This window comes from Pithys albifrons, chromosome 8 (assembly GCF_047495875.1).
Source record: "Pithys albifrons albifrons isolate INPA30051 chromosome 8, PitAlb_v1, whole genome shotgun sequence".
Lineage (NCBI taxonomy): Eukaryota > Metazoa > Chordata > Aves > Passeriformes > Thamnophilidae > Pithys > Pithys albifrons.
In genome coordinates this window covers 7,872,652-7,886,067 of record NC_092465.1, presented here as the reverse complement: position 1 = coordinate 7,886,067, position 13,416 = coordinate 7,872,652, and the positions used below count along the sequence as shown (strand labels likewise).

The following is a 13,416-nucleotide window of genomic DNA, read 5'->3' as shown; positions in this document are numbered from 1 at the left end:
CTGAACTGTGTTGTGATTAACCCTCTCTTGATATTGACAGTTAGAGTAATTTGGCACTTGAGAGTGTGCACTTGCACAAAATTGATTAAAGTGCAGCTTGTATGAAAAGTACTCAAAGTCATCAACAGTGTCTGGCCAAATGCACTGCCTTGAACAGGCACTTTTCAGAATTAAAGAACAAGTACAGCACACCTTAAATTCATACCTTTCCATTACAGAATTGCATGAACTCCTTATCTTGAAAATGCTTAATTAGTCCCAAACCTAAAAACCTGCAGGTTTGCCACAAAGGAATAAAGCAGCTGCCAAATCTCTGTGCGAAGTAGGGAGCAGTTTAGTCATGTAATAGTTTAGTTAAAAATGATATCAATAAAAATGGGCAAAACTGACCGAATATAGAACTGACTATACAATACTACTGAAATTTTGAGTAGACTGGTGGCCTTGCTCTGCCAGCTGCTGGTTACTTACACTGCTTTGATGATCGTGGCTCTTGTAGCAAATGCAAATATTGTTTATTTTTAAGCTCTGTGCAAAATGTGAAAGTATGAGAAGAGAAAATTACTGACTATGCCTGGAACGTGGCTTAAGCTGAGTATTCTCTGAGGAGGGTCTTCCCCAGAGCAAGTGGGGTTTGTGCATTGTCTGTTGTGGTTCAATATATGACTTGATTTCAATCACTGTATTTGAGATTTTTCTTTTGATGCTTGTACTTGTTTCATACAAGAAAATAGTCAAGTCTTGCACTTGGAATGTTTCCAGCCAAAAGCTTTACTGTTCAATACTTTCACAAGCTAAATGTAAATTATAATGAGAACCTTTTGACTTCTGAAATTTTCTGCATGTAAAAATAGGGTTTAAAAACCCCCAACAAACCCCACAAGTTATATTTTACTTAACGTCAGTGTGAGTTTTGGAAACTAAATCAGCAAAATAAAAGGATAAATGCAAGAAAAGAAAAGTCAGATTGGAAACTAAAAGGAGAGTCAGACACTGAATAACTGCTTTTGTAACGAACATGTGATATACAGTATGTTTTGCACCAGTATTACCTGACTATTCCAGCATGGAAACAGAGCAAACGTTGCAGTGATTCCAACAATAAAAAAACATTTTTTGGTAAGATAACTCTATTTGTGTTGCTGTCAAAGCACCTGCATATACACTTGAGACATAAATTTGAACAGGATGATAAATAACTCAAGGTAGCTATTAAGGAAACTAGGAATGAAATATCTGTAGACTTCTGGCCCAGAATTCACTTTCACAATGTCAAATTAGGTTTATATGTGACCTAATGCTGGTAGCAAAAAATCAGATTTTTGTATGTAGATATGTGTGTATTAGTACACATTTTAGGTATATTTTAGATATATACACATATTGTGTGAGTGTGCAAATACATTTTTAGAGATGTATGTGTGTATATATAGTTATTTATATCAATGTGTGAGTATTGTAGGTTGTCTTCTGAAGTGATTTATCTCAACTTTGTTCTGGGATACAATGTAAATGGCGTATGCTTTTGTAATTCTCATTAAACAGCTTAATCTGTAGGCTATTTATTCTGAGTAAACACAGAGTCCAGATCTTGTAAAATTAATTTATTCTTCATGTATTCATGCAATATCAGAGCATTTCAAATTACAGAAACTTCTTTAAGGTTCTGTTGGATGACTTTCAGTTGATGTTGGTAACATCAAGGGCAAATTACCTTTTTAACTCATTTTTGTGGTTTATGACTGTTAGAACTGTAAACTCTCAGTCTAACTTCTTGTACACCTCATATTTGCTCTTTTCCTATTTCATGTCTTAAATCTTCACATTCCTGTGTTGTCTCAGTTTATTTGCTGGTGACATCTTTCGTGATCTGAATCTTCTCGCTTCTTCCATTTCATCCACAATTCTTTTCGTTTGCGACCAGTTGGTTCATTCTGGAGTTTGTGGTCCATGCCCTTGCTGCCTTCTGTTCCTTCTCATCTTGCTTTCTCTGTTTCCCAAGGCTGCTTTGCTTTCCTGCAGGAAGTCACAGAGCCTGACTGGTTTTATAGGTAGCTGGCTGGGGGTTCCTTCTCTTACTTTTTCTTCCTTTTCCTGTTGATACATTCACTTTGCTTTACTTTTCTTCCTTCTTCCCCTGGCTGGTATGTACTTCCTGTCCAAGCTTCTACTTCCCTGTCTGTTTCCTGCTTTATCTTTGGGTTGCTGCCTGTATGTTTGAGGGTATGGAAATCCTTCCCACCTCCTGATCAGCATGAGGTCACTGGGGAGGCCTTAAATCTTGTCTTTCCTTCCTGCTGCATCTTCTGCTGTTGGAAGTAAATGCTTTGTGTCTTACATTTTAGAAAATGAACTACTAGTATTAGAAGCCCAAATGAGTGCCCCTAATTAAAGGCAAACTCCTGTTGACTCAGGTTTTTTGTACAAGTGTATTTGTGCAAGTGTGTCTCTGTTATACAAACATCAGAATATCCCCAGCCATGCCCTACACTTGCTGAATCTCAAGTGTCCAAGTTGGGCTGATAGAAATTTAAACTTCCAGCTTCAGGCTTCCCCTTTATGTCTCTGGACAGCCTTGTCTTTACTTAAAAGGAGTCTGCACAAGAATGTGACTGATATGGTTAATAATGTAAAGATTGAAATAGTAATATATGCAGTCTTCATATGACTGTCAAATGGCATGATAGTTATACAATATGCAGAATTACCAGCTTTGTGGATGTTATTCTGTAATAATCTAACAGAAATCTGAATCTTAAGAAATTACAACCAAGTTTTTGATGACTAATTAAATATTCTTTTTGGTAATTTACGTGTTTCTGAATTCTGTTAGAAATCAGTCAGAAAACATACAGCTTAAAAATTGCAGTTTATTAGATTTTTGAGACTGACCATCAATGTCAGGTACCAAATTTTCTCCAAATTCTTCAGTTTTGGATATTTTCTCCACACGGGGGTGCTGTGCCCACAGTTTATGGCTCTCATCCTGAAAGGTGGGGTCCGAGGCTGGTTCCTGTTTGTGCCCTCGGTTTGGAATTGTAGAACCATGGAATAGTTTGGGTTGGAAGGGACTCTAAAGATCATTTTGTTCCAAGCCCCCTGCCATGGGCAGGGACATCTTCCACCAGCCCGGGTTGCTCCAAGCCCCAGCCAACCTGCCTTGAACACTTCCAGGGATGGAGCATCCACAGCTTCTCTGGGCAACCTGTGCCAGTGCTCACCACGCTCTAACCTCCTATAATTTTAAGTTTTAAACAGTGTCAGATGATCACTTCGGAGTGTAGTAGTGATGGATACAAGTGGCAGTTTAGATACAAGTAGAAGTCAGTTTAAATTGTGCAAATAATGTGCCTTGCCTTTTTTTTAATTAAAAAGAGAATTACAGTAAATTTCCAGTAGCAGAGTCTTTTTATGTGCATTGAATTCAGCAGTTACCAGTCAGTGATAGTATATTCATGGTGATAAACAGATGCACAACTCTTTCAGATGAGATTTTATTCAGAATTTCTGAACTGTCTAGGTGACTTTCCCTGTGGTACCAGAGAGACAGCTGGAAACCTAAAAATGAGACTGTTTGGCAATGGGAGTCTTCATTCACCTCACAATGCAAACAGTATGTTTCATTGTACAGAACAGAGCAGTGGGAAAAGGTTATGCAGTAATTAAAAGTAGCAGTAGCTATAAAAATTGTACCAAATAACTCAAACTGCATCTCAAATTTACAGTAATAATTCCAAATATACAGCATGTCAATTTTTTTTTTAACATTGAGTGAATTATGTTTGTGTTTAAATTCCAGGTGCAGTTTTCCTGGTTATTTTTTGCAGGGGCAGTACCTGTATTTTTTTCTTTTTTTATTGCAACTCTCTTATGTCACTATAACAACTGGGATCCAGTGATGGTGGGAATCAGAAGAATTTTTGCCTTTTTTTGTAGAAAACATCGAATTCAGAGGTAGGGCAGTCACAAAATATAATCCTCTCTGTTCTTCAGCTTTTCCATTATGCTAAATTCTTTTATAAACTGCAGTATTTGTACTGTATTTATTTTCACCTGATCTTATATTCAGATGTACTTAATAATAGTAGTTGCCAATCCATTAATTAACCTGTGTAATGCTGAGAAAATGGAAAGATGTGAAGTCTATTTACCTTTTAAAAGAAGCTTCCTAGTGGCTGTCACAATTTTTCCCCTCAAGGCCTATATGAAAATTGCTGTACACAGAACATGCACTGAAAATGGTGCAAACTTGAGTATACTTGATGAACTTAAGGGGTCTTTGCATGTTTTTAATGGCTGCAGTTCAAGCAATTAGTGTATTTAGTAACTTGGCTTTGTAGCAACCAATTTTATATTACTGTGGAACTTTATATTTGTTTATTTTAAGAATGCCAGAAGAGAGTGAGCAGTGTGAAAGCCTCATTCCTATGCACAGTGTTTCCCAAGATGGAGACAGTTGCTGTTCATAGACAAAAGGTATGCTTTATAAACCTCAAACCATACACAGAGGGGCGAGGGTTGGTTTCCATGGTGCCATTTGTCTTATGCAAGGACACATTTTTAAAGACCATACAGTTAATCTTGTCCTATATTGATGGACAGAGTTTTTAAGTGTATCTTCAAAATTATGATTCTTACTCATTGCCAAGCATTATTCTCACATTGTTAACACTTCTTGGCTCATGGTTTTGAAATGTGAAGTAGATTTTTGCCTGAGTGTATTAAAATGTTTGTATAAAATTGGACATGAGTCAATAAACTAGACAAGTCTCACAACTTCTTTACACTGATGACGTGGAAAGAGAGCTGAAGGAATTACTTCACTCTCTTTAATGCTGTTGGGGTCTCAGTTTGGGCTACTGCAGTTCATGACTACCACATGACCAGACTTTATCATCAGGGGTCCAGAAAATGGAAAGAAGCCCTTGTGTTTGTGGTTGACAAAAATTGTTAAATTTCATTAAATATTAGGGTAAATATTTCTCATGATAAGCATAGGGAAACTAGACTAGCTAAAGAGAATAGCTAATGAGTTTGCAAAATACCCCTTTTTAGAGGAGGTTACACAAACCTCTGAAAGGAACATGGTTTGACAGTACTGTATTGCAGCATTAAAACAGACATAGTTTAGGACTGTCCTAAGCCTGTGTCAGAATTACATAAGAAGTACATTTTTATTTTCCAATGTTTAAATCTAATAATGAAATCAAAAACCTGTCAACCGAAACAGTAATTGTGATGTCTTAAGACATAGTGTTAATTCCTTTACTAGTAAGATGAAAACAGATACACATGGGGATTCCTTTTGTGTAATCCCAAATGATTTTCGCCTCTTAATTTTTTTTCTTTTTCTTCTTCTTAGTTTAAAAGTGGAATGATACCCAGCAAAGAGACAATCTTCTGGAAAAGTCCCTAAGGAGTCATGTTTCAGTGCCTATTCTGAATTTGTAGTAAAAATAAGAGGTTTCAGTTCTTTTGAAACTCCAAACTTTTCCTCTTTTTGTGCTTTCATCTGATTTTATAAATGAACAAGTTTATTCTATGCCTACCACCATAGGGAGTCTTAGTCCATCTGAGCAACCAACCTGCCTTATAACACTTGAGCTGGTGAAGTTACTTGACAAAATCAAGAAAGCAAATGCTCTTAAGTGAATTCTTTCTTTTCTAACTCATGATTTTGTTAAATGCTGGACAATATTATTTTTAAAAGATACTTTCAAGTGAGTTGTGTAAATAAGTTTGCAGGTCATCAAGTCTTACAAGGCTTTCAGATGAAAAGCTGAATAGATACGTTACCTGTAGTAGGTACAAATTAAATTTTTTATGTTATATAAACTATTTGCATATTAATAGAGGAAAATAGAAAAATAATTTATTAAGTGTTCTTATAATTATTGAGGCAGGATCTTTGTATGGTCCTGGAACACTACATATATATTGTCTTAGGCCATTTTGGGAAGCCTTGTAAGGGCAGTGGGTGCCCATGTTTAAAAATCTTGTTACCCAACAATCTGGAATGCTTACAATGTCAGAGAATGGCAAAATATTTCTATTTACAGTATATTTGGGTGAGAGTTCTCAGAATTGATGTTTGTTTTAAGCAGATGGATTCTGTAACCATTGTTATTCCCAGTTATCTCACAGACATGTGAAAACTGTCACATGTGTAGCTGCCAAGTTGTGAAAGAGGGTCAAATGAATTGAGAGTTTTCAGTTAATGGGTTGGCATTACAGTAGTCTGCTAAACAATCTGAAAGGTAAAAGCATTTGCATTGATTTTTCTTTTCCCCCAGTTGTATAAATAAATTTATTCTAAAGCTGATAATTTTCCTTATAACCTACATCTTCTTTCCACTGCAGTGTTTTTATCATCTTTAATTCTGAGAAGCTATTATAATTATGTTCAGGAATATTTGAAATTCATCAATGCCATTGTCCAACTTCTGGCCTATAAGACACATGGATCAAAGTTAATTTTGTCTTTTGATGGATTTTATTTTTATATAATGAATGTAGGATGGATTTTGAGCCAACAGTATTCTCTTCCACATAACAAGGTTATTAATAATCTAGGGTATTTCTGCTGTCCTTGGACACAAATACAGAAAGGATGACATAACAGGAATGCCTTTTCACATTTTGGCACTCAGTAACAATCCTTCCAAAAGAAATTTTGGTCTTTTGGTGATGAAACAGCTATGTGAGAGGCAGTGCTGGAAAGTAACATGCATATGTCTACATTTATAGAAAAATTCCAGCCACCAGCTAGAATTTAGTATAAGAACCTGTGCATAGAGAAGGAAAACAAAAAGGAACCTGGGTGATATTCTGTTCAAATATTTCACCCTTATCAAATTTTTCCTTCCCTTTAATACTGGATTGCACTAAAAGTTATGGGGATCTCTTTAAGATAGTAAGTCCTTCTTTGGATACTAAAATAGGAATTGAAAAAATCTCCAAACCAACCAAAACAAAACCATGAACCCAAAACAAAGAAGCTTATTAAAATTATGCAGGCGTTTTGAAAAATTTCACCTTTAAATTTCCAAACCTCACGAGGGGAGGGGTTGAAAGTGCAGTATGTTGAACTAATTTTTACTGTGGTGGAATTTTCAGGCAACTTTTGATAAGTGGAGTTTCCTTTGTTTTTTGATATTTTGGGGTTGGTTGATTGGTTGGTTGGTTTTTTGTTTGTTGTTTTTTTAAATTATGACAAATTAGAGGATGTTAGCTTCAACTTTTTTCCAAGAAGCAATGTTAATGCCTACTCATAAGAAAAAGATGTCTGTTTTCAGTGAATTAAATGTTTCAATGAGATCCTGCCCAATAGGGAATACCAGGCATTAACTCCAAATTCAAATCAGTTGGAACTTGTGGCATCAGTGAACTAAGCCTGGGCAAACTGAGTTTGCTTTCAGATGGGCAATGACAGTTTTTTTGGCAAAATTTTCTGTTACTGTTCTTGGAAATTTGCCATACTTAGAGAATTGTAGCTGTGATGTATAATGGGCAAATGCTGTTCGTATTTGCCCTTTTGTTCATGGCGTAAAGTGAAAGATTCATCACAGTCTCTCACATATATGGGAGTTATGTATATGCTCTTGCATTATTCATTTGTTTCAGAGGCTAATAAGTACTAGGAGAATATTATTCTGTCTCTGACCCCCAGAATGCTGACAAACGTTCAGTAAACTCAAGGTAGGGTCTTCCCACTGTTTTTAACAAAAATTAAGATATTAAATATTCTTATCTCATGGCACTAAGTAGCTTAAACAGTGCTTTTGCATTATATTACAGTTCTTTAAAGAGTAAGAACAAAGCAAAATGTCCTTCCTGAACAGATTTTTAAACAGTGGTGCCCCTGGAGTTACAAGAAACGTGTTACAGTTTTAATTACAGAAGCTATGACATATAACATTGTTCCTGCATTTAATAGAATGTGATGAAGTTTTTTCTATAAAATCTTGTGATTTTTAGTACAATAATATTTTATAAATATGCTGTAAATGTAAATTGCATAGCTCTCTAATGGGTGCTTGGTAAATGCACAAGAGATTTAGCTTTGATTCTCAGGTACCTCTGATGAAATGGAGACATGCTGGGTTTTTCTTCCTCATTACACAACTGGAATGTGAAGGAGCTCTCTCATCAATGCTTTACCTCTCTGTGCTGGTGTAAATTGTCATTGTTCTTACTGTTTCAATTTGGAAGTGTCTTTAGTCTGATGTATTTCCTATAGGAACAACATATGCTTTAAAAAAATATTTTTTTTTGTCAAGCATTTCTTTGATTGTCATTAGATGCTTAAGGAACAGTGATTTCCCATGCCTACACAAGATGGAAAATGAATACCATGTGTTGCTCTGTCAAACAGTTGAACTAATTTCTGTAATCCTTTGAGGCAACCAACAGTTTTTCTATGTGTGCAGTTGAGGTTTTGGAGCTGTTTGGGTTTTTATATATGAAGGAAATTACAGTAATTTGCCAAATGCTACAGAGCATGCCTTTGCTTTTAGGGTTTTGGTGAGTCTTGCATACTTTGATGCACTTCCTAGTATGCTGCACTGAGGAATAAAGGAGAAAAAGGATTTCAGTTTCTCTGGTCACTTCGTGTTCGATTTCAGTCATGCTGAAAATGTGTTCCTACAAGAGACTGCTGGAGATGAAATGCTAATTCAGAAAGGACTGAGATAGATGCCACATCAGTACTCAGCAAAATACTTACAAAGTCTGGGGCACATAAGTGCTACTGAAGGCACCAAGGGCCTGATGTTTCCATTTCCCAGTCTTCACTGCATCCTGTTCTTTGGCTTTTGGCCTGTGGAAGTCCCTGGCAGGGCAGGGGCTGTCCTGTGTGACTTGCCGTGGAGTTGGGCTGGAGTGAACTGCACACAGACTCAGAAGCGGGAAGGCTGAGGCACTCCGGGGTGTCTCAGTGTGGTGTATCTTGTATCTCAGTGATGATGTATTTTGTGGAAATAAGGTGTTAATCAGGGGTGTTGCTTGAACTGTGGAGCTGCAGCTGATACTTGACCCCATGTGAGCTAAAACGGGAGAGCCTGCACACTTCCCTTGGTGTGTGCTGCTGTAATTGTCATTCCTTTCCCAACACTTGCCCAGGTACTGCTATTCACAGTTATGATGGCTTTAAATAAGGTGACAAAACGATTTCTTTGTAATTCTTGGTTCCATTTCTCTTAGTGTTGAATGTTGTCATTCCTATTCCCTCCTAAAAGATCCTCCTATCTTAGGGAAATCGAGTTGCTAAACTGAGCTAAGCTATCAGGGGAGGGGGAAAACCAGGTAAATTTTGTTCATAAGGGTGAGTTTATAGACAAATTCAATTTTGGTATGAAAACCAGCCTCAGTAAGGCAGAGTATAAATGAAGTCATGGCATGCTCAAAAATCAAGAAACAAACTAATGTTAATATCATAATGTTGAGTTACATGGCTAACTGTAGGATGGTACTTTAATCAGCTTTCTTTACTTGGAAAAAGCTTTGAGTTAGTTACAATTTGTTATGGCCGTCATGTGTAGTGCCTGCAATTTAATAGTTATAACTCCAGTAGCATTTCTGTGTTCATTCATAAACACTTGTTATGCATTTTTTCCCTATGTAATCCGTGATTTCATTAATGGTATATTTTATTTTACATGGTTATTACAGGGCATGATTTCTCAGGGAAATATGGGTGATACCATACATTGTGAGAGCCAATATTTAATTCTTGCTTTTAAATTTGCTACAAACATTTCCAGGTTTCACTCAAGCATTTCACATTGTGTAGCTTTTCTGTTTAATCTCCTTACACTTATCAGGTAAATCATGATGAGAATGTTAAGAGCATTTAAAGGTGTCGGAAAAATAGATGCTGCCCAACACTTTGTTACTTTTTGGAGAAATATCCATTCTAAACTGATGTTGCAGTGTGTCTGTGGTTTTTTACTATGTTGTCCTCTGCACCATATAAATGAATAGTTACTCTGCTGTTTTTGAAGCTGCGCTTTTGGCATGACAATGTCATTAATTTCAGGGTTAGGCAATGCTATAATACTGCATAATCTGATTCTGGGGTAAATCAGCAGTATAAATCTCTAACATAAATATATTCATTTATATAATTAAATTTTTACAAAGTCTGTTCACTTTGGGGATTTTTTTTTCCAGTAAAGTTACTTTGTCTAGATTGGTATTTGATCCAAAGCCCAAGAGAGTCATAGACAGCATTAACAAAGTAAAACTTTATTGGAAAGGAACTCTGCAGTCAGGTTGACCTTTATGCCTTTGCAATATTTCTGTCTGCAGCATATATTTGGAGTGGTTTGCTTTAAGACCTAGGTAATATAAATGGAGGGATTTCAGTGCTGGTAAAAGTGGTAAACACACTACTGTAGCTGGTCACAAAAGATATATTCCATATAGCCAGCAAGCAGCCTAATTATTTAAAGGTGAGTTTGTCTTGCTGCATGACTGAAATCAGCAGTGTGAGAAAGATTAACCTCTGCACTGTTGTATACTTTTAGGAGAACTTTTTTTTGTCCATAGTGAGAATATGTGATCATAGTCATCAGCCTTGAGCATCACCTTCCTCTTGATGATTTCTGCTTTGACATTTCCATTTACATGCCCTGTTGCATTCATTGCAAAGTGAATTTCCTCTCTAGGTAAAGCCAGTGTAATTACATCTTGACTACCCTAGTTCTCTCTGGTGTTAGAAATCTAACATAAAGCATAAATCTGACAAATAAATGTGACTACTCAGATATCTGTGTTTTCACTCTCCTCTGAGGGGAAGTGTTGCATCGTTACATCTGGTATTAGGAGGTAACCAAACCTTTTGTGGATATGCCTGCCATGATGTGGAACACATCCAGAATTTCAGCTGGCTTTCACTTCCTACTTTTAAAAAGCAAAAAAGGCTTTCTCTGGGGACTTTTGTAGAAAGCAGCTGTTTAGTTTTACAAGTGCATGGTCCTTTAGCTACATCTCAGTTTATAAAGTTGCATCCAATGTGCCTTTTATTAATGAACTTCTGACATTTTTCAAGGAAGGTGCACAAATTTTCATTGTATTCCACAGAAGAAGTGACTGGATATTGGAATGGCCTTAGAAATAATAATAATTCTGGGCTGTTTCTTTAGTTCTTCAAATATGCTCTTGATTTTTTTCCACAAGGTTTTTAAGAAACCCCAAACAAGACCTCACACTTAATCAAGCTGAGACAATTAGCCATGTAGCATAAAACTAATTTTATAATCTGCAAATGACTGTGTTTTCATTGGTGATATCCCTGAATATATTACAGCTCACAAGTCTTCCTTGTGGTGCTTCTCTTAGACTAAATCTGACCTTTTGCATACTTATTTAGTTCCTCTACAAGAATGATTAATTTCTAAAATATTTTAGAATCTGCTTTTTCCTCTAGCTAGGGAAACAGCTGTAAAATCATTGGGGAAATTTCCTGTGCCTAATTCCATGTAGAAAATGCTTGGGTGATAGTTTATTGGAATGATCTCTGGTTGATCATGATCAAATATAAAAAAGTAGGTATTTTAAATAATCATTCCATATTGAAGCTAAATGCTTAAATTAAGCCTTGTGGTTGTAAAAAAATAATTTTTGGAGACTTAGGAGGTTTTTTTTTTTAAGTACATCTACTGCAGTTAAAAAGGAATGCTCTATTAATTGAAAGTCATGAGGCTGTTTGCACAAAACTATATGGAAAGCATAGCCAGTTGTTGGAGTTGACATTATCCAAATGGGAATAGAGAAATGATAAGTGTGAGATACAACCTCAGCATTGCACAGCTGAAGGAGTTCTTGTAATGATTTAAAATTTGTGTATGGTCTCTTTGGAGTAGATATTAGCAAAATGAAATTGTTTATCAACCTTGATTTATGAAGCTCCTGAAACTTGTGTCCATTATAAGATGCACAAAACCAGTAGTAGTTTTGTTGCTTGTTTGGGCATTGCATTTTTATACTAAGTTTGAGGGGATTCTCAGTGACACTTCTAAAGCAGAAGCTGCTTTAAGTGAAGAACTTCCACCTGAAGAAAACTTTTGTTTGCCTGAAGTCATACAGTTTCTTGATAATTCAGATGTTCCGAGAGCACAGCAAGTTCCAGATATATATCCTGTGTGAAACATCTTTATGCATCATCTTTTAACCATTTACCTTAGTGAGACCAGAACATGAATTACTGACGTGTATTGCATTTGCACTTAAAAACTTGATTTCAGAGTGTATTAAACCTTGATCTATTTTTGATAAAAAAGAAATGTAGCATTTTAGTCTTAATTTCCATTTAACGGTAAGGATATTCATGCAGAGAAAAACATAATTGAGGTTTGATGCAGTGATTTTTAAGCCAAGAAAACAGCAGGATGTCAGTGGTAAATCTGAAATGAAGATGTATTTCTGTTCAGAAACTCTGGTTTCTTCCTCTCTTCTTTGTACCCAATTGGTGTCTCCATTATTCCAGGATAATACAGGTGAAGGAAGGACCACAACTTTATCCTCTGTTCTTCAGAAGTGAACTCTGGCTTTTGCCTGGAGTGTCTTTGTCCTGTCACTTCATTTTCTGAGGGGAATTCAGTTAAATGAGAAATATAGAATAAGTATTTTTAATTAGAATCGGATTTAAGCTATTAATTATTTTGAAATCCTCTATATTAATAGAGATCTAATGAATGGAAAGTAAAGTCCTATATTGCAAATACTGAACAGTGTTTATATATTTTTAACAAAACCAGTATGTATATGAATATTTAAAACATGTGAAGATGAAAATTGGAAGATTGTTCTTGTGTTTATAGATTTATAAATTGAAATTCTTAATACCCAGTACCAAAACCCTGCAAAAGGGCTAATGAAAAGAAAATGTAATGTATTCTGATTAACAGCCTGTGTAATACAATCAATGTGTGTGATGTTTTTGTTCTGTATCATATTTATTATATGTCAGTAAACAATAAAGATTATAAATCTTATTTCCTTAATAGGAATTGGTATTTGGTTGGGGTTTAATGTATATTTTATCAACATTTAGGAAAAAATTTATGGTTGCTAAGGGTGGGCTTTAAAAGTGAGTTTTGGGATGTCTCATTTTACCTGAAATCAGCCAGGATGCCAAAGATTATAATTTGGTCTCAGATTGGTCTGTGTGCTGGTTTGGGCTGGGGTAGGGTTAATTTTCATCCCAGGGGCTGTGTTTTGGGTTTGTGCTGACCACGTGATGGCAATGGAGATGCCGTTGTTACTGCTGGGCTGGGCTTACACAGAGCCAAGGCCTTTTCTGCATCTCATACTACCACGCTGGCAAGAAATTTGTGGGTGCATGGGAGGCTGGGAGGAGGCACAGCCAGGACAGGTGATCCCAGCTGACCAAAGGTATATACCAGACCATCTGAC

At 36.1% G+C, this 13,416-nt stretch overlaps 1 protein-coding gene across 4 annotated transcripts in view; it reads left to right on the top strand.

Moving 5' to 3' along the window:
* The window catches only part of SLC35F5 (solute carrier family 35 member F5), a 33,657-nt gene extending 20,661 nt beyond the window's left edge, over positions 1 to 12,996 (top strand). For all 4 annotated transcript variants that reach the window (XM_071563024.1, XM_071563023.1, XM_071563025.1 and 1 more), the window contains 3 exons: positions 3,800 to 3,954; positions 4,388 to 4,476; positions 5,363 to 12,996. In XM_071563024.1, coding sequence (XP_071419125.1) covers positions 3,800 to 3,954; positions 4,388 to 4,469 — 237 coding nt within the window. In that variant the 3' untranslated portion in view covers positions 4,470 to 4,476; positions 5,363 to 12,996. The remainder of the gene's footprint in view (positions 1 to 3,799; positions 3,955 to 4,387; positions 4,477 to 5,362) is intronic.
* Positions 12,997 to 13,416: the final 420 nt, after the last annotated feature.